General features: G+C 42.6%; 1 protein-coding gene across 3 annotated transcripts in view; it reads right to left on the minus strand.

Annotated features, from left to right (window-relative positions):
- The window catches only part of SON (SON DNA and RNA binding protein), a 94177-nt gene that overhangs the window by 33153 nt on the left and 33621 nt on the right, over nt 1-27403 (minus strand). Inside the window, exons 3-7 of one of the 3 annotated variants that reach the window (XM_040423153.1) lie at nt 15318-27150; nt 14767-15281; nt 11746-11909; nt 11161-11304; nt 8908-9087 (exon numbers count right to left, since the gene is read on the minus strand). In XM_040423153.1, coding sequence (XP_040279087.1) covers nt 8908-9087; nt 11161-11304; nt 11746-11909; nt 14767-15281; nt 15318-27150 — 12836 coding nt within the window. Of the gene's footprint in view, nt 1-8907; nt 9088-11160; nt 11305-11745; nt 11910-14766; nt 15293-15317; nt 27151-27403 lie in introns of all 3 variants that reach the window. The other 2 variants (XM_040423151.1, XM_040423152.1) reach the window with 2 other exon arrangements.

Here is a 27403-nt window from a genome sequence, read left to right on the forward strand (position 1 = left end):
GAGCATACATCGTCCACTATAAAACATCAGACCCATTATGTTCCGATAAAAGTACTTCTTTATATAGTAGCTGCATAACCTCATTTATTTTATGGAAGGGATTTGGTGAAGACATATCTCCAATGCTACCAATTTTTGAGGTCAATAGACCAATTTCCCACTAATGAAAGCAAATGCCAACCAATGCATGACAGATCTAAAACTGTTCCCCTTGATGTCCATTTACTACCATCTAAGCCATCAATGGAGAAGAAAAAAAGAAAAAAAACTGGGGTCTTCAGAAGGGTTGGCATTTGGGCTGCGTAGAGTAAGAACGCCTCTTACCACGTACAATGGTTTACAACTTACGTCACAGATGTTTTCTGTGGTCTATACGTAAAGGCTATAGACACCTTCAGGCCATTTTTTTTATGATTGTACTTTACTGACTTTACTAAAAATCCTTTGTTTCAATTTGTCAGTTTTTTAGCGGCATTTGTGATAGTTAAAAATCTGTCTATTTTCAGACTGTCCCTCCCGAGTCAGCTGACAACTCATGTGAAGCCTCATCTCTGAACTCCTGACCTCATATCCACTCATTTAAGCCACATTCGTATCAGCTTGATAAGAGTTTAGCCATAATGAGCGTTTATAAGGTCAGGAAATCAGAGATAAGGCTTCACATAAGATAACAGGAATGAGAAGCGGATATAATGCAAGCAGACTGATTGTTAATCAAATCACAAAATCTGCTGAAAAATTTCAATAAAATACAGTAAAAAAAAAAAAAAAAAAAATGGCCCAAAAGGTGTACACAGACTTTAAAGTGACTCTCCAGTAACGAGCTTAAAGGGAACCTGTCACCTCAAAAATGCATCTACACCCACCAGCAGTACCTCGTAGTAGCCCGCAGCCTGTTAATAATCATATTTCATCCTGTTGTCCGACGCTGTGCAAGTTAAAAAAACGCGGTTTTATTCTCCATCAGCGCTGTAGTGCCGGCCAGCTTGAAGTCAAGGGGTCAGCGGCCTCCTTGCTTCTAGTCAAGGTAACCACGCCCCCTAACCGTCCCCTCTTGCCTGAGTTTGACAGCCTGCAGTGCAGCCGCGATTCCCCAAGTCTCGCGCATGCGCATTGCACCGCTGAAACCCGGCTAAAAGTGGCAGCAGAAGATGGGATAGATAGCCGGCAGTGCGGCCGCGATTCCTCAAGTTTTGCGCATGCGCGGTGCGCTCTGTAGTAATGTGCTATCCCATCTCCTGCTGCCGCTTTTAACCGGGTTTCAGCGGTGCAATGCGCATGCGCGAGACTCGGGGAATCACGGCCGCACTGCAGGCTGTCACTCTCAGGCAAGAGGGGACAGTTTGGGGGCGTGGTTACCTTGACTTGAAGCAAGGAGGCCGCTGCCCCCTTGACTTCAAGCTGGCCGGCACTATAGCACTGATCGTTCAAAAAACGCGTTTTTTATTCTCCTACGCAGCATCGGACAACAGGATGAAACATATGATTATTAACAGGCTGCGGGCTTCTACGAGGTACGGCTGGCGGGTGTAGATGAATTTTTGAGGTGACCGGTTCCCTTTAAAGCTTATATTAAACTCATCACCTATAAGGGATGAGTACAAGCGGCTTGGTTGCTTTTTACCTTCATTAGGGCAGAGCTGTGATTTGTGACTGCAGCTTAGCTACAGTGCTTACAGGGATTCTGAGATGCAGCCCGTTCCACCTTTGGTTGATGTCTCTTCCCTCTCCCTCCTCCTGCAGCTCTGCCTCCTCAGACTGGCTGATGTGTATAAACATAAGCCCATCCTCAGTTCACCAGGAAGGCTGTGGATGGAGAGCCGATTTCCAGCAAGTCCAAAAAAAAAACACAACCACAGGTGCAAAAAAGATGATTATTAGGTTCTTGCCACACACATATAGAGGCAAATGAGGCTTGTAAAAAGGGAAGTCACTACTCTCACCTCAGTTTTTGGACATGGACTTAGGGCATAAAAAATTAAATAAAAAAAGTCTCCATGTTACATTTCCTGCTCCCAGACACGCTATTAGACTATGGCAAGAAACCAGTCAAACTTTTAGCACAACCTAAAGTGTCATGACATCCAATAAAAAAAATTATGCTAATGAATAAGAACATTTAAGACACACAAGATTTTGGACCATCTGTTTATTCGTTTTCAAAATTACATTTCCAGGAAAAAGAAATTAAACATTTACAAGAAGGTGTTATTTGGTATCTGATGTGAATCAGAAGGTTCATCTGACTGTTTTCTGATGTTGCCTTACGTTGACTTATTCTCCATATAAAAAACAAAAACAAAAAACAGACGGACACTTATGAAAAGTGGTTTAACCACTCAGGAGAACACCTGAAGGACCAAGGTGCTTTGATATTCCCCCCCAAAAAATAGACAGCAGGGATTAGACTGGTGACGCGTCTTTTTCCCCCGAAGCCCAGTTTTCATAAATGCCCATTAAATTTTTTCTGCCAACACAATTTTGAACACTTAAAAACCCATACAAAGCAATTCTCCCCAATAATCTGGCTAAAACGACTAAAAGTGAAGATGGCATGTTCTATCAGTCAAAAAAAAAGGACTTCGGGCAAAGTCAACATAAGCTGCAAAAGGTAGTTGTATCAGCTTCTTTCCAAGGTTACGAAAAACCAAAGAAAGGCTGAAAACCGGTGGAGTATGACATTACAAAAACATGTCAGATCAATTCGTGCTTTTACAAAAGGTTGCAGACAAGACAAAAAAAAAAAAAAAAAGGGGAAAAATAAAAACAATGAATTCACACAAATCTTCACAAACGAAGAGAATTATCAGAAACATATCCGGAAAACAAAAACAAAAAATATTTCTGGCGTAAAACGTAAAGCACACGACTACTCTGCCCGTTATTCAACTATTTTCATACGTTTTAAACATAACAAATAGGTATATACAGCGCTATCTGACTTTATAGTGAGTCCATTTACAATAGAAACATATTTACAAGCAGTTTCGACTGCTCTGCTACCAGAAGCGTCCATAGTGCAAGGCACCGCATGTCTCTGGCAGTGGAGGGATTACATGTCGAGTGGGTTCTAAAAACCATACAGCGTATTTGCGTATTTCGCGGCTAGAGGTGCCGTCGGTAAATTTACAAACTGAAATCGTGTGAGCTCTCTGGAAAACTTCGATTTAAAGCAGAAAATATATATAAATGGATCATTTTTTCATTTTGAAACACGCAACACTAAAAGGGTCGTAAGGTTGCGCACTAGCACGTACGTTACTCGACGCGCCACACTAGATCCTCACAGGTCTTGCCAGATGAGGAGCAAGGCTGTGAAAGCCCAAAAAGTCTTATGTAGCTTTAGGTGATGGTCACAGACCAGGAAAGGGGGGGGAAACCGAAGTAAAATGTGTTCTGTTTTGGAAGGTTTGCCTGTAAAAGCTTAATTTAGCAAGGAGAGCAAGAGAACCGTAACTACAAAATGTACCAAGTTGGGAAACGTTAAATAACGTAAGGTCTGCTGGACAAAAAGGCTTACTATGATCAGCTTCGATCTTTACACCCTTGAAAAATCACGCTTTAATAGATGCTGAAATTCAAAAGCAACGCAAGCAGAAGAGGCATTCCTTAGGCCAAATCATCAAAAAAAAAAAAAAAATCCCCAGGGTCTTGACCAAAAAAGAAGCACTTAAGCGGGGGAGGGACCAGTTAAGGACAAATTGGTGGCTTATTCCTACAGTAAAAGCCAAAACAATCAGAAAAATTAAAGACAGTAGGTACAGTCCTCAAGCCTGGCAAAATTTTTTATATATTTTTACTGATTGTATTATAGTCTACTCGTCTGCTTTCTACTACAACGCCAAGGCACTGCCGCTGTGTACCAATCTACCGTGCCAGGAAGGATCTAATTGGCAGAGTTTGCATTAAATCTATGCAGTCTTTATATTGGCTTAGGCAGGCTGCGTATATAAAAAGGACAAACCATAGTTCAGGCAGCCTGCGGGTTACCATCCTTGACTACTGCGCCAAGAGAAGACGACCACTCTTTTTGCGCCGTAGTTGTCAATGGGTGGCCATATTACAATTATACTATTCTTCTGTTCAGCCAGTTAGAAGGTCCACCCTGGCAAATAATTCAATAAAAAATTTGAATGCAGATTATATTATGTAAAAGTGGACTAGCTGAAAAATCAACTCTGAAAATAATTTCTTAAAACACCACTGAAAGTAGATCCATGCAAAGTAAGACCTTGCGTCTTCCCAGCACCTATAGTATAGCCTAGTCATCCAACTACGGCTACATACGGTATGTGAAAAAACGCAAGGTGCGATAGCTTTACCAAATATAGGTTAAGCTGCAACTTTTTTTTTTAATTTTTTTTTTTTAGTTTTATTAAACTTTTAATTTACAAAAAAAGGAGAGGGCAGGGGGAGTGTGAATTATTACACCTCTACTGAAAGTGATTAACTGTTTATGGACTTTGCTTCATGGTTGCGGATGCTTCATACCATGACAATACGTGGACAAATGCCGAGAGAGTGTACACAACTTTGCACATAGAGGGAAGAAATATATATATGTCCATAGTTGATGAACTTTACATAGTTACTGCACATCTGGGGGCTGGTGGTCTTTGCGTTTTCCTGTCGGTGTTAGGAATCAGTCCTTTAGTGTTCTTTAATGACCAGTTTGCAACCAATCAGAACTCAGGATCTGGAAGCATTAGGTCCATGTGAGGCCATTAAAGAAGGGAGGGTCTCAGCCCATCAGTACGTTGGTTTGGCAACAGGTATCTAAGTGTGGTTATAATCCACCTTCCTCAAACAATTCTAGAACTGTAAAACAAGAAAATGCCATATTGCAATAGGTATTTATAAAAAATAAAAAAAATAAGTATGAAAAACAGATTTAGTTAGATACAGAAGACACTTGGGTATTTTATTACATGAGCAGCCAAGCCATAGGTCGGCTGGATGGTTGCAATAATCAGTAGTACAAGGTATGCACATCCAGAGTGCATGTACCCTACCAACTTGGCAATAACGGCATTTGACCCATCACGTTATCTGCTACCAGGTGATAAAACATATATATAAGGAAGGAACGAAGAACATTTTATACTGTTCCAATTTGGCAAGTTTTCACGAGTGCTGAATCCCCATAAAACAGCGCTCTGTTGAGAAAATCCTCAAATGTCTATGCATGATTACATTAACGTTAAAGCCCAACAGAGGGTCTAAACGGAGGTTGTTTTATTATACCTGACATTATTACAAAATCTTAAATTAACTTAACCGATGCCACTAAAAGCAATCAGATTGGGTCCTGTACAAACACATAAAAGGGTATTTCCATCTTGGACATTCATGGCATATCGGTAGGATAGGCCATTAATATCAGGTGTGGGTCCCACTTCTGGACCCACACCTATGTCCAGAGAGCAGCCACCCTACATTCACAACTATGGGAGTTTGAAAAGACCTGAGTACTCACTTGGCAATTTTTGAAACTGCCTTAGGGATTGAAAACATGCAGTGGGCGCCTTCACTTCAGGGGCTCCGTTCTCCAGATACTGTGAGGAACAGAAGTATTTGAACACCCTGCGATTTTGCAAGTTCTCCCACTTAGAAATCAGGGAGGGGTCTGAAATTCACATTGTAGGTGCATTACCACTCAGACAAAATAAAAAAATAAAATTCAGGAAATCACATTGTATGATTTTAAAGAATTTATTTGTCCTGCACTGCTCAAGAAAATAAAGGGAACACAAAAATAAACACATCCTAGATCTGAGTTAATTAAATATTCTTCTGAAATACTTTGTTCTTTACATAGTTGAATGTGCTGACAACAAAATCACACAAAAATAGAAAAATGGAAATCAAATGTTTCAACCCATGGAGGTCTGGATTTGGAGTCACCCTCAAAATTAAAGTGGAAAAACACACTACAGGCTGATCCAACTTTCATGTAATGTCCTTAAAACAAGTCAAAATGAGGCTCAGTAGTGTGTGTGGCCTCCACGTGCCTGTATGACCTCCCTACAACGCCTGTGCATGCTCCTGATGAGGCGGCGGACGGTCTCCTGAGGGATCTCCTCCCAGACCTGGACTAAAGCATCTGCCAACTCCTGGACAGTCTGTGGTGCAACGTGACGTTGGTGGATAGAGCGAGACATGATGTCCCAGATGTGCTCAATTGGATTCAGGTCTGGGGAACGGGCGGGCCAGTCCATAGCATCAATGCCTTCGTCTTGCAGGAACTGCTGACACACTCCAGTCACATGAGGTCTAGCATTGTCTTGCATTAGAAGGAACCCAGGGCCAACCGCACCAGCATATGGTCTCACAAGGGGTCTGAGGATCTCATCTCGGTACCTAATGGCAGTCAGGCTACCTCTGGCGAGCACATGGAGGGCTGTGCGGCCCTCCAAAGAAATGCCACCCCACACCATTACTGACCCAATGCCAAACCGGTCATGCTGGAGGATGTTGCAGAACGTTCTCCACGGCGTCTCCAGACTCTGTCACGTCTGTCACATGTGCTCAGTGTGAACCTGCTTTCATCTGTGAAGAGCACAAGGCGCCAGTGGCAAATTTGCCAATATTGGTGTTCTCTGGAAAATGCCAAACGTCCTGCACGGTGTTGGGCTGTAAGCACAACCCCCACCTGTGGACATCGGGCTCTCATATCACCCTCATGGAGTCTGTTTCTGACCGTTTGAGCAGACACATGCACATTTGTGGCCTGCTGGAGGTCATTTTGCAGGGCTCTAGCAGTGCTCTTCCTGTTCCTCCTTGCACAAAGGCGGAGGTAGCGGTCCTGCTGCTGGGTTGTTGTCCTCCTACGGCCTCCTCCACGTCTCCTGATGTACTGGCCTGTCTCCTGGTAGCGCCTCCATGCTCTGGACACTACGTTCACAGACACAGCAAACCTTCTTGCCACAGCTCGCATTGATGTGCCATCCTGGATAAGCTGCACTACCTGAGCCACTTGTGTGGGTTGTAGACTCCGTCTCATGCTACCACTAGAGTGAAAGCACCGCCAGCATTCAAAAGTGACCAAAACATCAGCCAGGAAGCATAGGAACCACTCCTTTATTGGGGGTGTCTTGCTAATTGCCTATAATTTCCACCTGTTGTCTATCCCATTTGCACAACAGCATGTGAAATTGATTGTCACTCAGTGTTGCTTCCTAAGTGGACAGTTTGATTTCACAGAAGTGTGATTGACTTGGAGTTACATTGTGTTGTTTAAGTGTTCCCTTTATTTTTTTGAGCAGTGTATTTGAACACCTGAGAAATAGAAAGAATTCTGGCTCTCAAAGACCTGTTACTGTGCCTTTAAAAAGTCCACCTCTCTTTCACTCATTAATCTAACTTAGTAGCACCTGTCTAAGCTCTTTAAAGACCCCTGACTACCCCACAGTCAGTCAGACGCCAACTACTACCATGGGCAAGACCAAAGAGCTGTCAAAAGACATCAGAGACAAAATTGTGGACCTCCACAAGGCTGGAAAGGGCTACGGGGCAATTGCCAAGCAGCTTGGTGAAAATAGATCAACTGTTGGAAAATGGAAGAAGCTAAAGACGACCATCAGTCTCCCTCGGACTAGGGCTCCATTCAAGATCTCACCTCATGGGGTATCACTGATAAGAAAGGTGAGGAATCAGCCCAGAACTACAAGAGAGGAGCTGGTCAATGACATGAAGAGAGCTCGGACCACAGTTTCAGAGGTCACTGTCGGTAGAACACTACGCCGTCATGGTTTCAAATCATGCATTGCACAGAAGGTTCCTATGCTCAAGGCATCACATATCCAGGCCCGTCTTAAGTTTGCATGTCCAGGCCCGTCTTAAGTTTGCCAATGACCATCTGGATGATCCAGAAGAGGCATGGGAGAAAGTCATGTGGTCAGATGAGACCAAAGTAGAACTTTTTGGTCTAAATTTCACTCGTCGTGTTTGGAGGAAAAAGAAAGATTAGTTGCATCCCAAGAACACCATCCCTATTGTAAAGAAGGGGGGGGGGGGGGGGGGGAAAAAACGACTGCACTGTATTAAGGAGAGGATGATTGGGGCCATTTATTATGAGATTTTGAGCAACAACCTCCTTCCCTCAGTCAAAGCATTGAAGATGGGTCTTGGCTGGGTCTTCCAACATGACAACGACCCGAAGCACACAGCCAGGATAACCAAGGAGTGGCTCCGTAAAAAGCATATCAAGGTTCTGGAGTGGCCTAGCTAGTCTCCAGACCTAAATCCAATAGAACATCTTTGGAGGGAGCTGAAACTCTGTGTTACTCAGCGACAGCCCCGAAACCTGACAGATCTAGGGGAGATCTGTGTGGAGGAGTGGGCCAAAATCCCTGCTGCTGTGTGTGAAAACCTGGTCAAGAACTACAGGAAATGTTTGACCTCTGTAACTGCAAACAAAAGCTTTTGTACAAATATTAAGACAGATTTTCTCAGGTGTTCAAATACTTATGTTCAGCAGTGCAAGACAAATACATTCTTTAAAAATCATACAATGTGATTTCCTGATTTGTTTATTTTTATTTTATTCGGTCTCTCATGGTGGGAATGCACCTACAATGTGAATTCCAGACCCCTCCATGATTTCTAAGTGGGAGAACTTGCAAAATCACAGGGTTTTCAAAAATACTTCTGTTCCTCACTGTAGGTACAGGTCCCAGAAATAGGACCCGCACCTATCTGACGTTGATGACGTACCCTAGCAATATGCAATGTTCAAAATGGGCCAATCCCTTTAAGTCTGATAACCTCAGCACACAAACCAGCAGGACAGGAAAATAAAACTATCTTACAACCTTCAACATCAAACTCATGATTAAAGGTGACCTGGCCTAGAGAATGAATGGACAAAAGGTGAGATTACTGCAAATACACACAACAATGTCTTACCTGTGAAGGACCTGTGTTTGTGAAGACATCATCCTTGCTTTCTTCTGTATTTTTATCAACTGGGACCCATTCTCCATACACCTTATCAGACTCCTTCTTCCGGTGCTGAGAACCAGAGGACACTGGGAACTCCTTAGTCAAAGTTACCTGGGTTTTGGGAGCTGGTTTCAGGCTAGGATTCTGTTAAAAAAATAAAAATAAAATAAGTAAATCAGTTATAAAGTAGACATATAAATACAGACGATAAATCATAATGATTAACTATTACTGGGCCAGTTTTGACCTTATGTAGGAGGAGCTAATCAGACCCACAGAAAATACACTGCCTCTGATAAGGACATAATGAAATAAACGGCTAAGGAAGCCCAGTGCTACTTGTAAATACACTGGTAATCCCACTCGCAGCAAGCCCCAGCGGCATCAAAACAAACGTGCTGTACAATATAGAATTTGTTCTGATCCATGATGACATCACATATGGGTACTTGTCTGTATTTTTTTTTTTTTTTTTTTACATGCTCGGAAAATCGCTCTAAGCATTACTGTCTTAACTAAATAGAGACTGTGCATGACAGACAAGATTTGAGTATTAAGCTTCCGGAACTGCTTCTGTGTATATTATTAAAGTTTCAGCTCTACTACAAACAGACTGGTGAAGGTTCTATTCTCATAACATATGCCACCGATGGAACATATTGCAGCTCATAGAGATCAGTCAGCCCAAGCAGAAAGTTAAAATCGGGAGAAAAATAAATTATATACATATATAGTATATATAATAAAGTCAAAATGGGAGGCAGCACCGATCAAGATTTGAAATGGCCGGGTGCACGCTCAGGGGAATAAAGTTTAGGCTCCACAATTGAGCCTCTCTTAAGGCTTGAGAAAGGCTCAATTGTGGAGCCGAAACATCGCTACACCATGGGTGAATAAACTTTCTGTATTTTATTTTATCCTGCGTTGGAGTGCTGCTCTTCTTTGCACAATATCACTCATTATGTGGTGCATGATTACTGTTATCTACATAAAATACAAAAGTCCCCAAAAAATTTAAACGTACAGTTGTATGTTAAGCATGCTACAATCTTTGTGTTAAAATATATTTAAAAAAATAAAAATTAAAAGTGCAGCGCCTTTATAATGGGGAAGATTTACTAAACCTCTTAAAATTTTTTGAAAGTGTAAGCTTAAACTAGGCAATCCAAAGACCTGACAAATCGAGAAGTTCATCAATATCAGAGAGATGGGGGCCCAAAACACAGAACGGCACGGAGAGACACAGTAGGATTACAGCAGCTATGTTCCCATTCAAGTGAAAGGTGGTAAATGTGGACAATTTCCATACGAGGGATCCCATCCAAACTCTAAAGGATTTGTACACTGGTGATGCACCTAAAACTACACGTTTAGGGTCCATTCACACATCCGTGTGTGTTTTGCGGATCCACAAAACACAGACAGCGGCAATTTGCGTTCCGCATTTTGCGGACCGCACATTGCTGGCACTAATAGAATATGCCTATTCTTGTTCATAATTGCGGACAAGAATAGGACATGTTCTATTTTTTTTCGGGAACGGAATTGCGGACCCGGAAGTGCGGGTCCACAATTCCGTATCCGGGCAGCACATCGTGCTGCCCCATAGAAATGAATGGGTCCGAAAATCCGTTCCGCAAAATGCGGAACGAAATTGCGGATGTGTGAATGGGGCCTTAGGGCTCATGCACACGACCGCGCCGACATGTTCTATATTTTATTTTATTTTTTGCAACCCCACGGAACGAAGCAACGGATGTGGACAGCAGACAGAGTGCTGTCCCCATCTTTTGCGGGCCAATTGAAGTGAATGGGTCTGCATACACACCACAAAAAATGCGGTTCAGATGCGGAACCAAATAACGTTCATGTGCATGAGCCCTTAACTTGCAGATTTTGTTGCGGACTTCATGCAGTTATTCCGCAGATCTCACCCTTTGCATTGCAAAGAGTGAAATCCGCACCAACAATTGACATGCTGCAGATTGAAAAATCTGCACGGCAGGTCCATTTCCGCACGGAAACAAAAATGCAAAGTGTACGTGAAATTAGTTTATTCTCATTCACTCTGCCTGTAGATTCGCAGCAGGTTTGATCCTATGCACTGCCTTTTTAATGAAAAATAGTAAATTTTTTGCTATTGATCACCACCTCCCCATAATCTATCATCATCACTTAATAGACACTACAGTAATTCTCCAACTAACAAGTACTCACCAGTAAACTAAAGGAAATTGGTTTGTGTTCACTGACTTTAAATGGATGATTATAAAAAGGTCGGTCTTCTTCCTCGTCATCAGAATCGTGAGGTTTATTTACAATCACATCATCTTCTTTACTCTGAGCAATTTGTTTGCATTTCTTTGAAGAAAAAAAAAAAAAGTTAACTCATCGGAAAAAAAAAAAAAAAATATTAAAAAAGGTCAATTTCTGACGGTGAGGATTCCACACCAAAAATCGTCCATAAAGCAGAGTACAATACATTCAAATGAAATGAAAAAAAAAAAAAAAAAACACTTCCCACACAACTGAAAACATGCTAATGCTTTTTAGCACGCCATATAGTCACAATATTTTCAACTGTCACAATGGATTTACAGGATACAATAGCGAAATCACAAGGCATCGTAATGTATGGCAAATCAGATTCAATAGTGATCAAAATACCAAAATTATGACCAACACTTCTCTCATCTCTATTGACTGATTTTTTATCTATCAGGCAAAAAAAAATAATTGTCTACAACCAGTAAAAATCCCAAGTTTTAGTCCCCCGCACCCCAGATTCTAGCTTTTACTAACCTCAGTAAGTTCCTGTATGGTCACACCATACGTCCGATGGGGATTCTTGTCGTCCGTTGGTGCAGCAGGTGTAGCAGGCTTCAAGCTTGCTGGTAAAGGAACACCTGCCTTAACACACATGGCGGCAGCGTTGGCTTTGGCAATCTCCAGAAGCTGGGCCTTGTCTGAAAAGGCAATTAGCACAATGTTATAAGCGCTCAAGCACATAGCAGTATTCTAGAAAATACCAGTTACAGACTTAGTTTTTCTTATCATTCTAGAAAAATCAATGCTAAAATTTAGAATTTCCGAACTTCTACTCATTTTCTATATTAAACCTGTATTAATTACTTTCTTACCTGTATCATTGGGGGACACAGGAGACTAAGGATGAAAAAGGGGCGAGGAGTATGGTGGAACCAGGATATAAATGCTCTGTCCTTCCACTTCACCATCCCACACTCCACTCATCCACCTCTCTCCAGTCTTTCCATCCTCCTAAATCTCCTCCCAGCCTGGGCTTACTCTTTATTCCCTTGGAGCTTGCGCTAAAACCCCCTATCCCCAAACATACCAGGGCCCGCCGGTGTGCTCCCCACGGTTGCATCCCTCCTGAGGCAGCCACTACACTTTAGTTCCGGGCATTGGATATGCCCGTCTCAGGGGTCCCTCGTTCAGAAATATCTGTCGTCAGTTCTTCCCGCCCTACATTCCAGTTTAAAGTCCTTCCAGTTGGCCACACTCCTACTCGAGACCCCAGCTTTTACAAGGCTGCATCCACTGGGTCCACCACACTTACGCCATCTTCATCCTCATGGTCTTCTGTGTCCCCCAATAAACTCAAAAGTATTTTACAGGCAAGCACAAAAAAAATTAAATATATATTTATATTGCAGTATAATACCAATATAAAAGGAGCTCACCCACTGAAAGGGGAGATTTTAATAATTATGACATAATCCTGAGGAAAGGTCATCAGTATCTGATCAGTGAGCATCAGACTCCCAGAACCTCTGTTGATCAGCTATTTGAAAAGACTGAGGCACTCCTGTGAGAGCTGCAGCCTCGTCCTAAATCTGTGAAGTCATGTCCATTGGCCTAAATGTAGCTCAGTCCTAGTCAAGTGAATGGGCCTGGGTTTTAATACTAAGTACAGCCGCTATCCAATGTGGTCACAAGAGATGCAGTAAGGGCCACGACTACCTCACACAACTGATGAGGGATGGCAGTGAGACCACTGCCGATCACATACTGATGACCTACTGTGAGGAAACACTAGCAAAATTCCTTTAAAGGCTATGTACACCTTTGGGGGCAATTTTTTTAATTAATTTTTGTATTGTACTTCATTTGAGCGAAAAATAATTTTCTCAATTGGTCTTTATTAAAAAAATATGGAATCTTTATTGTGTAGAGAGCTGACATGCTTTACTAGCTGCCTGTAGATTTTTGTCTTTTCCCCCATCTGAGAAGCAGAAGGACTTCTTATCTCTGCCCTCTAACATTATAAACACTCAAAGATTAATCCTTATATTACTGATAAGAATGTGGCTTAAATGTTTAAGACCTCTTAGCAGTTTAGAGATGAGGGTTATTAGATCACTAGCGCAAAGTGAAAAGTACCAGTCACACAGTTAGAAAAACATAACCCTTTTTAATAAAGGCCAATTAAAAATATGATTTTTATTTTTTTGCCAAAAATGAGTGAAATGCAATCTTTAAAAAATTGCCTCCAAAAAGGTGTACATAGCCTTTAAATCTAGTTCTACATACTTCTCAAATTGGACAATCTTGACTGACCAATTTATAGATTTTGAGCAAACACTTCTCTGTTGTGAAAGGAGACTGGACATTCAGGTTTACAGGACCAGTTGGGGTCCCATAGGTTAGACCAGCGATGGGCAAACTCCGGCTCTCCAGTTGTAAAACTATAAATCCTATCATGCCCTGCTGTAGGCTAATAGCTGTAGGCAGACTGGGAGTTGTAGTTTGACAACATCTGGGAGAGCCAGTTTGCCCATCCCTGGGTTAGACCAATAGCAACTAATTTATAGAATATTCAGCAATTATATCATAGAATACAGTTTTGGACCGTGTTTCACCAGTTCTATGCAAAGAAATAAAACTGGTCACAAATTGTATCTCCCTAACATTTTATTACTGGGGATAGTTTCAAGCAACAAAGCAGAACATATTGACCAACGTACATGTCGCCCACCACTGACATAATGACCACAAGAAGAAGCTGCAGAGGAGGTTCCTAACTACCAGGACAGGAGACTAAAGGTAAGCTAGTCTATTCTTGTTATATGAGCATGCACCACGCCACTGGACAATCAATGCGGTTGAGCGGCGACACAGCCACTGATCGCTAGAATGACGACAGAGAGGCCCTTGCATATCTTCTCGCAGCAGAGGACGGGATCGAGATGGGCCCATATAGACTTCTACTGAACCAGTCTCCTGCAGTGAAGAGAGTGCGACTTTCTCTTTCTAGCGATTGGAGGGGATCTCAACATATGAAACATGAAGTCTTTTTGAAAACTCGGTGACACTTTAACAGGATTGAACCAAGACTGACAAATCACCTATTGACAGGTCTGATTGGTGGGGACCCCAGCTATCTCGAGTCCCCAGCACTGTCTCAGTCCCATAGACTTTGAAAAGTATGTGCCCATGCATGGCAGCTTCTCCATTCAGACTGGGGACATAGTCCCATTCTAGTGATCGTAGAGGGTTCCAGCAGTAGGACCCCAGAGATAAGTGTCTATCTTGGAACAACAAATTTAAATATAGCAAAATTCAGCTTCACCATTCTCCACCTTTAGCTCAGTGGCATTAGACTTGTAGACTGTTTGCTGGAACATGCTGCCTGAAAACACTAAAAAAAGACAAACTGTTGAAAGTATGCTGACAGCAGAGGAGGAAAAGCAGTTTGGCAGTAGTCAAGCCATTGTAACCTGGGGAATTTATAAAGTAAAAATACAGATTTTTTTTTTAAAGCTATATGGTCAGAAATAGGTAATGAAAAAACATATTTACCAAGATCTGTGAGACGTTTTGGTGATCTGACAGAGTCCAAAGACTTATCCCTAGATCTTGATCGCTTTCGCCGTATGGGAGACCTGCTGAAACTCTTCCTTCTTACAGGTGATCTTGAACGTCTCCTCCTCACTGGAGATTTGCACACGCTTCCTCTCCGGCTAGGAGATCTTGACTTTTTCCGTCTTGGAGGTGTTCGACTTTTCCGCCTTTGTTTGATGCTGTAGAAGTCTTTAGAAGAATCTTTAGAGCTAGACCTTTTTCTTCTCTTTTCATCAGTTTTCTTGTCTCTTGATGAAGATCGTGATTTCCTCTTACGTGACACCTCACTCTGTGAGGGACTCCGAGATCGATCAGACTTCAATTGTTTGCCTGTTGGCGATTTTGATGGAGATTTAGACTTGGACCTTCTTTTTCTGGCAGCAGCAGGAGAACAGGAGCGCTTCCTTTGCGAAGCAGACCGGGAACGTCTTCTGCGGGAGACAGATGTGGAACGGGAGCGTCTTTTTCTCGTTACAGATGGGGAGTGGGAGCGTCTTTTGTGAGATGACAAAGATGGGGATTTCTTTCTTCGAAACTCAGATGATGGAGAGCGTCTCCTGCGTGGTGCAGCAGGTGAAGGAGAGCGTCTCCTGCGTGATGCAGCAGGTGAAGGAGAGCGTCTCCTGCGTGATGCAAAAGGTGAAGGAGAGCGTCTCCTGCGTGCTGCAAAAGGTGAAGGAGAGCGTCTCCTGCGAGATGCAGAGGGTGAGCGGGACCTCCTCCTGCGAGTGACAGAGGGTGAGCGGGACCGCCTCCTGCGAGTGACAGAGGGTGAGCGGGACCTCCTCCTGCGAGTGACAGAGGGTGAGCGTCTCCTGCGAGTGGCTGGTGGGGAAGGTGTGCGTCTCCTGCGAGTTGCAGGTGAAGGGGAGCTTTTCTTACGAGTTGCAGAAGAAGAAGGTGAACGCCTCTTGCGGGACAATGAATGTGATCTTTTCTTGCTGGGTACTGAAGGTGACCGAGACCTCTTATGAATTTCGGGTGAGCGAGAATGCCTTTGGCGGGACTGAGAATGCAAGCGCCTCCAAGACGATGACCGAGAGCGCTTTCTAGGAGACAGTGAGGAGGAGTGAGAACGCAGTCTACGTCCCCGGGATGCTGACCTTGAGGATCTTTTATGCACCACAGATGTGTTTTTCTTCCTTTTTACTACAGAAGGAGATTGTCTGTTGCTTTCAGTAGAAGCTGAGCGTGACTTGGTTCTCCTTGATCTTGCTAAAGATTTAGAATGTGACTTCTCTGTCTGTGTCACCGATTTAGAGCGAGAACGCTTATTTTGTGAGGCCGATTTAGATGTAGATTGCTTTCTGTCTATGGATCGTGAACGCGAATGTTCATGTCTGCTTTTAACTTCTGAAATGTGATCCGTCTTTGTACATACAGACTTGGGTTGTTGACACTCAGCATTTGTCAAGGACATTAGTGGTGAACTTTTCCCTGTTGTCTCCAGAAAAACTTCATCTTGCATCAAAGGCAAAACTCTTAAAGTTTCAGATTCCGAGGTATTCTCCAACTCACAAGATGAAGAGAACTGCTCAGCATTGGGGTCAGGAATATTTGCTAATGGAGAGGCTTGTTCTGTATCATTTTCATCCCTAGAAACTATATCTGCTGGGATCTCGGAATCTAAAACTGGCTGTAAAACAGGTTGCTCATTTTCTGCTAATGGCTGAGCAGTATGAAGGTGCTCATCAGTTAAAGACTGGGAAGAACTATGATCCTCTTGGGTGCAATCAACAACTGCAGATGGAACTGAAGGTTCTTGCAAAGTATCCGAAATAAACTCTTGCTCTGTTGAAGGAACCTCTTTTATAGAACATTCAGAAGATACTTCCTTTACAAAATTAAACTCCTCGTTGAACGTTTGATTGGAAGGCTCACATTTCTGTGGGATCTCATGCATATTCAGGCTTTCACTGTTACCACAGTTTTCCCCAGAGTCGACTGAATGCAGATCTAGAACTTTCTTTGTTTCATGATGGCTAACAGTTGACTCATACTCAGGTAGTTCTTCTCCAGTAGGTTCTGTTGGTTGGTTCTGCAAGACAGTGGGTTGATCAGAATCATAGGGCAATAACTCAGGCGGTGCATGAAAGTCTAAAGAACCTTGTTCAGTAGAATAATCTGAAGTACTAAGAAAAGAGTTTGCAGGTTGCTCAGAATCATAAGGCAGAAGTTCAGGAGGTGGCTGTGAGTTGAATGAAACTAGCTCAGATGAAGGTTCAGAACACACATCCGGTGGCTGATCAGAATCATAAGGCAAAAGGTCTGGTGGAGTAGATGTAAAATGGTTATCAGTTTTAATACATTCACCAGAGTTCTCAGGTTTATGCGTCATACATTCAGACAAGTCCGAAGTTTGGTTTGAAGTCATACCCTGTAGTTCATCTTGGTTTAAGCCTGGCAAATCTGTTGGCAACGAAGTATTTTCAGTAGAAAATGGTTTTTCAACAGACCCGTCAAATTCTGGTGATTGAAAAGCATCAGTGTTAGGAGAGTCACCAGTTGTAATAGTTTGGTCAAACCTTTGCTTGATTTTGGTAGAATCTTCTGGTTGTGTGCTTTGGTCAGCATCTGTCGAATGCTCTGGCAGAAAACTGTTAGGACAATCAGATAGTTGTTGTGAAGGGGATGCAGAACCGCCATCTTGAGAGTCATGCAGCACAACTGGGTCTGAACTGTGAGGTTTTTCTAAGAGCTCATCAACTTGAGTTGTAACCAATTTGTCAGGAAGATCGCAACCAAAAGCAGCTTTACTTTCTTCTGAGTGCGAATGTTGAGGGATCGTTTCTTGTTCAGGTATGTCTGTTAAAGGCATGATGGGATCTTCATCTTGCAAATTTATGATGGTATTTGATACAACAGTAACGCACAAGTTTTTGTCTGGGTGGCTAATTGAGTCAGCAGAAGGGTGTTCATATTCTGTAAATGGTACACAAGTAGCATTAAGGCATTGCTCATTTGTGTGTGGTACAGATGGACTTAGAATATTTTCTTGAGGTTGAACTGGTATATTATATGTTTTTTCTTGCACTTGTTCTGAACTGATGAAGTCTTTATGTGGTTGGGAATCTTCCTTAACAGAATAAAGTTCTTTTGACTGGCCATGCTCATCTGTTAAACACTGTTCGCCCAGAAGCTGGTCATTGGTGGTAACACAAGATGAATTGAACTTTGGCTCATCAGAACTACATGAATCAGAAGGCTTGTTGTTAGTGATGATACAGGATTCATCATGATGAACTGTGTGAGGACTGCAAAGCTGGGAAGGGCTTGAAGAGGGCTCCAATAGAGATCCTGAAGGCATTTCTACAAGCTTACCTTCTGTCCAGGAACATTCTTCTGCAGCCGATTCCTTGGGAATAAAGCTGCTTTCTGATGAAGTTTTTAGAAGATTTGGGCAAGGAACCTCTTGCACAGATACACTTGCAGAAGTTGCTTCACTGAAATGAGAATAATCAACTATTTCATCTTGTTTTTTGGCTATATCTGAGGTCGTAGAGTATTCATGCACTTGGGAAAAATCACTTTTGACATCTGAACTATCAGAGCATGGGGAGTCTGAATTTATTTGAGTGCATGTCACAGCTGCAGGTGTTAGAATATGGACTGAGTCAGAATGTTCTTCAGGTTTTTCAGCAAGGCTACAGGTGTTTTGCACAAAGGCAGGACTTATTGGTCGAGAAGTTTGGCTGTGCTCTGTTTCGGGTTCAAACAACTGTTGCCGATCTGGGCTAGCATATGGTTCAACTAGCTGTGGAAGGTCTGGGCTTGCATATGGTTCTACAAGATGAGGATGCTCTGGACTGGAATAGAGTTCCACTAATGGGCGGTGCTGTGGGATGGGGTAGGGTTCAACCAACTGGGGATGTACTGGACTTGTATAGGGCTCCACCAATTGAGGATGGTCTGGGCTTGTATATGGTTCAACAAGCCGTGGTTTTTCTGGACTAACACAGCGTTCAGTCTGATAAGGGAGGCCAAGGCTAGGATTCAGTACCACTTGCTGAGAATAGTCAGGAGTACAAGTTTCACTTTCACTTACGTCAGAAATACTGTGAGTGTTAATTTCCTGTGTGGTGTTAGAATTAACAGAGGTTTCATTTTGTAATGTGTTATCATGGCTGGCGTAAGGTGAAACCAATTTGGTAGAGACAGATTTTGAACACACGTCCTCCATCACCATATGATCAGAACTATTATATGATTCAGCCTTTAGGCTGTCGTCAGTCATTGAGTTTGTTACAGCAATTAGAGGCTGATCATGGACTTCATTGGATTCAACACATGCCGTTTGTATGGGACTGGATTGCGATTCAACAGAAAAGTTAGAGTTAGCTTGGGGTTCAAACTGTAAGGAAGTGTCCGAATTTTTATGGCAATCAATCAACTCTTCTTGTGTATGATTTGACTCCACAGATTCAGAAGGGACAGAGTAATCAGAGCTCTCAAAGGAAGCAAAAGAGGCATCAGATGACCTACATGTTTTAAGATGAGGTTCCATGGCAGCTTCTACTTGTGGAGGGTTAATTAACACATTTGTTTCTGCGTCTTGATGTATCTGTAGGTCACCTTTGACCAGTGAGATGTTTTTTTCACTCAACTCAGTTGACAGAGTGTTTTCTGTAAAAACTACTGGCAATTGCTGCACAGAGGATAAAGTTTCTTCCATTTTAAAATTTTGCAAAACATTAACATTAGGCTCCAGTGATGACTCCTGTACAAAAGCGCAAGAATCAGATTCTTCTTGATGTTTAGAAGATACATCAGGCTCTCCATAATGTGAATCCTCAACTGACTCTTTAGGTGCCAAAGACATATAGGCTTGTGTAGCAACAAAATCAGACATCTGATTTTGTGCTTCTGTTGCCACATCTGGCATGTGTATTGTAGCAGCAACATCAGGTACTGGCAACTGTGCCGCAACATCAGGTAATGGAATTCCTGCGGCAACATCAGGGACAAATGTTGAACTTGCAACTGGCACCAATGCTTCAGCAGCTACGTCGGGCATCATGTTATGCTCTTCAGAAGTTAAGTCATGTTCAGGAGGTACCTGAGCTTCAGCTACCATGTCAAACCCAGGTACTTGTGCTTCAGCAGCTAAATCTGATCCAGGGACTTGGGCTTCAGTGGCTAGGTCAGAACCTGGAACCTGAGCTTCAAGTGCAAGGTCTGAGCCTGGGACTTGAGCTTCTGGTGCCAAGTCAGCCCTTTGTATGTGTGCTCCAGCAGTAAGATCAGGCACAGCCCACTGTGCTGTTGCTGCCAAGTCTGGTACTGCCCACTGTGCTGCAGCAGTCATATTAGCCATGGCCCACTGAGATCCTGCAGTAAGATCAGGCACAGCCCATTGTGTTCCAGCAGCCAAGTCAGGCACTGCCCATTGTGCTCCAGTGGCTACATCTGGTACAGCCCATTGTGTGCCAGCAGCAAGATCAGGCATAGACCACTGTGCTCCAACAGTCAAATCATGCATAGGCCAATGTGAGCCAGTTGTTAGATCAGACATAGGCCACTGGGTAGCAGTTCCTAGGTCTGTCATAGACCATTGGGTTCCTGCAGCAATGTCAGGTACAGACCATTGTGCTCCAGACATATCTGGTACATGCCATTGGTTTGCAGTGGTTAAGTCAGGAACAGACAACTGTGTTTCAGCAGCTAAGCTAGACATAGAAAGCGGTTCTGCAGGAGGTACGCTTGGCATAGGAATTTGACTTGCTGCAGACATATTAGGTAGAGGTACATCAGCCAGATTAGGAACCTGGATCTGTCCAATAGTGCTCATGTTAGACATAGAAGCCTGTGTTCTAGCAGAAAATATTGAAAACTGTGATCTATTTGTTGCAGTAGGTAAAGGTACTTGTTCCTTAGACAACTTTCCAGCTGATCCTTGTGATTTGGCTTGGGATAACTGTTTCTGAATTAGAGACTTCAATCCAATGCTGTGCTTAAAACCTGCTGGTTTTGACTGGGCACTTTTTTTCTGTGTTGGTGGTAGCAGTAGCGGTTGTGGAGAGGCTGACTTGCGTTTACTTAGAGGAGACTTATCTTTCTGTTTGTTTTGGGATCGTGACCTTCGCCTACGACTAGGTGACAACGATTTTCTTTTCTTAGTCAATAGAGAAGGTCTAGATGTTGATCTAGAGCGACGTCTGGAGGTTGAAAGAGAACGTGAACGACGCCATCTTCCACGAGATCTTGAACGATGCCATCTTGACCGCGATCTTGAAGGACTTCGTGCAGCTGGAGATCTTGAGTAAGAACGCCTCTTATTTATTGAACGGGAACGTCTTAGTGGAGAAACTGATCTTGAACTGGAATGGGAAAGTTTCCTATGTAATGAAGGCCTTGAGCGGGAAAAGCGTTTCCAAGATACTGATCGTGATCGACTTCTTGAGGATAATGATTTAGAGCGTGATTTTTTCCTCCGGTTTGAAGATTTGGACCGTGATCGCTTTCTAGAACTTGATGTTTTAGAATGTAAATTTTTTCTTGGTTGTGATTTACTACGTGACCTCTCTTTCTTTTCTGGAGTCTTAGACTTTTTTTGGGTTTTTGATTTAGAACGCGATTTCCTCTGCTTTCCTGAAGATTTAGAACTCCCAATCTTCTCTGATGATTTTGATCTGGAGTGCTTTCTTTTTCCTGACAACTTCGAAGTAGATCGTTTTTTCTTGCCCTTGGATTGCGAGCGTCTCTTACGGTCTCTTGATCGGGAACGCTTTTTTCTGTCAGACTTCGAGTGTGAGCTTTTCTTTCTGGCTGTTGACTGGGACCTCTTTTTCCGTGATGAAGATTTAGAATGTGAGCGTCGCCTTTGAGAACGAGAACGTGAACGAGAGGCATGCCCTCTGTCTACAGAAGGTGTTCGACTGTCTTGAGCTACAGATCTTGACCTGTACTGCCGCTGCTTCACTCCCAATTTAGATGCAGCATTAGAAATATGGGGAAATGTGTGCTTGGCACTTGAACCAGTCTGAGAGTCATCTGCTGCCTGGAGGCTTTCAGGCTGCAAGCCATCTTTCTCAGAAAGCTGACTGGACTGATTGTCTGATTGAGAGGATTCTGTAACAGAAGAGCAGGACTTGGAAGGCTCTACACCAATATCAGACGTTTGTGGAGTAGTTCGTAATTCTGAAGTCTTCATACGAGACCTTGACGTATCTGATGCTGACAATGTGGTGTTACGGATAACAGAGGAAGATGTGTTAACTTTAGAAGATTCTACATCAGATGAATCTTCAGATGTGCTACAAAGCTGAGATACACCAAGAGTCTTAAAGGTTTTGCTAAATTTGAACTGAACTGGCATAGAAGAAACAGAAAGCCTCCCTGTCTCATGCAATAAGGGCTTAGGTGACAATTTTGGATCTTCTGTGGACATACTTAGTCTTAAATCACCACAAGTAGGTTCAGCATTTGCACTCTGCTCTGGCGTTTGTAATTCAGGCTCCTTAGTTAATGACTTAATTGAACCTTCTTCCTCAAAATTCATCCTTTCTTCAATTTTGGATATGACTTTTTGTTGTATACGAAAACTCCGGCTACTTTCTGGAGTATAAGATTTAACTCTATTTCCTTGGCTGTTGCAGTCATCACTTATAGCCAAATCTTTTGAAACAGACTGACTGTGCTTACTAACAGGGTCTCTCTGTGGAATACTATTCGCAGAACAATCTTTTTTATCAGTCTCTGTATTTGCAACAGTGTGTTCAATGTTTTGAGCTAAATTATTTTCTTGATTCTTCTGGTCAACTTTTTCAAGGCTCCCATCAGAACTTTGAGATGCACTGAAGCACTGTTTTTCACTAAGGGGAGCAGTTAAAGAATTCTGTTCTGTTGCACAAGTGTTTTCTTCTAAATGACAGATGACTTCAGGGACACTGCTTGGCATACTGTTTGAAGAACTCTCCAACCGGGCACCATCACCATGCAAAAACGTGTCCACATCTTGTTTTGTGCAGCTTTCATTCAAATTGTTAAAAGGGGAAGGTTTTGGAACTCTTTTACATTCATCAGAGTAGGATTCTGCATTAATAGTGTTTGAAAGCACTTTACCAGGTCTTTGGATTTCCATTTTATCTTCTGCTGAGTCAGTTAAAGACTTCTCATTACATGAAGTAACAGACGTGCAATCCGTATTCTCTTCAGACGATACTTCACTGATCTTAGTGGATGAACATAGCAATTTGCTAGGATGTGCTTGAGAAGTCAAGTTTGTAATATTTGAACCATCTGAAGTAGTTAGTTCTTTGGATCTTGAGAACTCAGTGTCATCCACATGTAACGGAACTGGAATATTCTGTGGGGTACTTTCAGAGGCAGGCTTTTCTTCCATGCTAGAATATTCACTTTTATTGAGAACATTTAGCTTCTCTACCTCAGAAGGAGAGGTGGTCAAAGATGTAATCATGTAAGGCGAGGATCCTGGTAAGTTATTAGATTCCACAGCTTGACAAGTACTAGTAAGATCTTCATGGATGTGCATGCTAGATAAACTCTGCTTATTTTCTTTCATTAGCTTTACTTCTTTAGTCTTGCTCTCAAAAGGGTGCGATTCTTCAGATTCACCTGTTTCCTTGAAATTATAATCATTTGACACAAGTTCCTTATATGTAGAATTGTCTTGTAAATCACTTTGAGCAACAAAGCTGGGGTCACTTTTTTCTGTTTCACTGTATATACGAATGTCATGACTTGAACTCTGTTTTGCAGGGCTGGAAATACTGTGCTCAGCACTAAGAGTATCTTGAACAATTGTTAACTCCATTCTTTTCAGATGTGCTTCAGACTGACTAGATTCAAGAATTTCCTCTTTAGATTCATGACTCCTATTTGAAATATCATAATTGATGGTTGGTGACTTGAAATTAGGAGTGCTTCTCTGGTGGGAAAAATCATTTAACAAATTTGTAGACATATCTTCCTCAGTGTGCTTCCAACTACCAGGGAACATAGTGCTTGGACTACTATGTCCTGGGAAATTGTGGCTTTCATTTGAAACTAAACTATTGATTACAATATTTTCTTGCTTATTATATAAGATTTCATTATTTGAGATCATTGGAGAAACATATGCGTTTCCTTCAGAAATAGTATGGTCAGTTGTTGAAGAGCTCTGCAAAGATTCCAATTGATTTTCTGCGTTTTTCATACATGTTGACAAAGGATCCGTAATTGGTAATGTTAAGTCTGGAGATTTGGTTATAGCAGATGAATGTTCTATTGCATTTAAATAGGTTTTGCATATAGAATCCGAATCTTTTTGAGCAAATTCTAGTTTATCTTCCATGTTAGGCTTAATGAGACATGAGGAATTGGTTAGATCTTGAGCTTCTAAGGGAGCAACCATGGACCTCTCCTCACAAACGTCAGACTTAATACGTTCTGTGGACTCCATGGTACAAGAGCTTGCCAGCTGTGAGAGTCCATGGAACTGACCAAAGTCTGCAGAAGAACTCCGAGTCCCATCTACTGCAGTATTGCCTAAAGTCTTTTGCTCAGGCTCATCAAGAATTAGATCTACTACCTTTGTATTCTCTACCTCGGATGCTTCTTCAGGAAACTTAACCACATTTACAAGTTCCACTGGTTGTTCCATGCAATCAGTCTCTATAGGTGTAAAAGAGATTTCCTCAATATCCATGTCACATTCTGTAGAATTAGTCTGGTCAGTTGGAGATTTGAAACATGCTAATTTCATGTGATCATCCTCCACAGACATGGTTGATGAACTATGCACATTATTATCTGCTGCTAAAGACTCTGAAGACTCAATTTCTATACCATTATCATTGCATGGTATGGGTGAACTGGTTTTAGATTGAGATGCACAGTTTTTTGGTTCAGTCAGTGAAGTTGAATTATCGAGCAATTTCATTTCAACATTCTTTTCTACTGTAGATAAATTTGGACCAACTGATTCAACAATTGACGTAGAAATGGAAAGTTGATTTTCATCTAATGACATTGTTCCAGGGATTCTTTGTTCAGCAGAAGATTTAGTTTGCAATGCAGGTTCACTTTCCACAGATTTTGAGTTCAAAGGGACAGACCTAGATCTTGACCTTGATTTTTCATTTTTTCCTTTCGACCTTGATCTCCTTTCCAAAGAAGAGCTTGACATCTTGTCATCTCTTGACTGGACTTTACTGGCACTTGACAGCAATGTGGATTGCTCTCCCCTTGCAACTGATGTAGACCTAGACTTTATTGTTGCTGAAGATTGTGACTTTTGTCCCTGTATGCCTGAAACAGTTCCTGACTTGCGCCTTCTGGAGGCAGAGTCAGATCTTGACCTGCGCGTTTTGGAGGCAGACCTCGACCTGCGCCTTCTGGACACCGAGGGAGACCTCGTCTTGCGCCTTCTGGACACCGAGGGAGACCTCGTCCTGCGCCTTCTGGACACCGAGGGAGACCTCGTCCTGCGCCTTCTAGACACCGAGGGAGACCTCGTCCTGCGCCTTCTAGACACCGAGGGAGACCTCGTCCTGCGTCTTCTAGACACCGAGGGAGACCTCGTCCTGCGCCTTCTAGACACCGAGGGAGACCTCGTCCTGCGCCTTCTAGACACCGAGGGAGACCTCGTCCTGCGCCTTCTAGACACCGAGGGAGACCTCGACCTGCGCCTTCTAGACACCGAGGCAGACCTCGACCTGCGCCTTCTAGACACCGAGGCAGACCCCGACCTGCGCCTTCTGGTCACCGAGGCAGACCTCGACCTGCGCCTTCTAGACACCGAGGCAGACCTCGACCTGCGCCTTCTAGACACCGACTGAGACCTCAACCTTAGTCTTCGAGAGACCGATGGAGACCTTGACTTTTGCCTTCTGGAAACTGAAGGAGACCTTGACCTGCGCCTTCTCAAAGCAGAGCCAGATCTCGACTTGCGTCGTCTGGAATCTGAACCAGTTCTGGATCGGTGTCTTCTGGCAACTGCACCCGATCTGGACCTATATTTTTGGACAGCTGATCGAGACCTTGATCTATGTCTGACAGGGGAGGATGTTTTTGACTTTTGCCTCCTACGAGGAGATGCAGACTTTGATTTCCGTTTCCTTGAAGGTGAGCTAGACTTTGGGGGAGTCCTTACGGCAGATCTTGATTTTCGTCTACTTGCTGATCTTGAACGATGCCTATGTTTGCGGCTGGTTGATCTGGACTTTCTTCTATTTGCAGATCGAGATCTTGACCATATTCTTTTTGCACTGGATCTTGTCCTTGAATAGTGTCCCTTTTCAGATGATCTGGATCTTGACCGACGTTTCTTTCCTAAGGATCTTGACCGGGACCGTCGCCTTCTTTCAATTGACACAGACCTTTGTCTGATTTTTATTGACTTTGACCACCAACTCCGTATTGGCGATTTAGAATACCGCGCCGGAGTGCTAGACTTTGATCGTCTTCGCCTAACTGGAGATTTGGATTTTGATCTCCGTCTCTGACCAAATGAGCTGGATCGTGACCTTCGTCTTCGTACGATGGAGCTAGAACGTGATCTCTGCCTAGATTTTAAATTAGGTTGTTTCTTTGGCACCTTAGTCAAGGACTTGGACCTCGATTTTTCTCTTGCTAATGATTTTGACTTTGATTTTTCTCTTTCTTTTGACAGATTTTCACCAGCCGATTTTGACTGTGGCTGCATTGGTATTGATGAAATATTGTCAGATTGTTCAAGGGGAACTTCATTTGTTTCAGAACCTAATCTACTCCCCAATTCAACAGTTTTTTCTTCTAAAAGAGTTAAGACTGGCTGGGGCAATAATATTTCATTTTGGAGGGCCTCAGCAGTTTCACAGTTTGTATGTGGTTTTTCATTATTTTCCTCACTACATTTCAGGTTTTCAATATTTTGCTGACAATCAACGGTCGGTTCTTTTGACAGTTCTGTCATTTCAACTTCACAGATTGTAAGATTATTTGAAAAATGCATTTCATTTGGACACTTTGGACCAAAGAATCCTGAATCAATATCTGACTGAGGCCTTGCAGGATGTTCTTTCACTGAATCCACATTATGATCTTGAACATTAATTGAAGGCAGGGTATCTACATTCTCTTCCATTTGGGATGACGAAGTGTTTAATGTGTTTTGCTCGCTCGGAGATGAAATGACTGGTTTCCAAGCAGACTTTGATTCTGAACAGACATTCTCTTGGTCCTCAACACTTGAAGCAGACTTTGACCTCTTCTCATTTTTCTCTTTTTTCTTTTTCTTTTTTTTCTTTTTGCTTTTGTGTTTTTTGTGCTTTTTTGACTTCTTCTTTGATGAATCCTTTTTTCCATCATCATCTGAGCTTAGGTCTGTAGTTTTCAAGTCTTTCGATTCACTTTCCTTTTCTACGGATATAAAGAAAATATTTTAATATAAACTACTGAGAGGTGAAGAAAATCAATAATTCAAAATTTGTAGTACTTTAAATGGGTTGTCCGAGATTAGCAAATACTGGGGCACATGTATAAAAAAGTAAAAATAAAAAACGTTGCTTAACTGTGGAATCACCCACGACTCAAGCAACGCTATACAAGCCCTCACCGATAGTCTGTTTACAAGACTGCAGCGCCAACATGACGTCAACAACATGTGACCAAC

This window comes from Bufo bufo, chromosome 3 (genome assembly GCF_905171765.1).
Source record: "Bufo bufo chromosome 3, aBufBuf1.1, whole genome shotgun sequence".
NCBI lineage: Eukaryota > Metazoa > Chordata > Amphibia > Anura > Bufonidae > Bufo > Bufo bufo.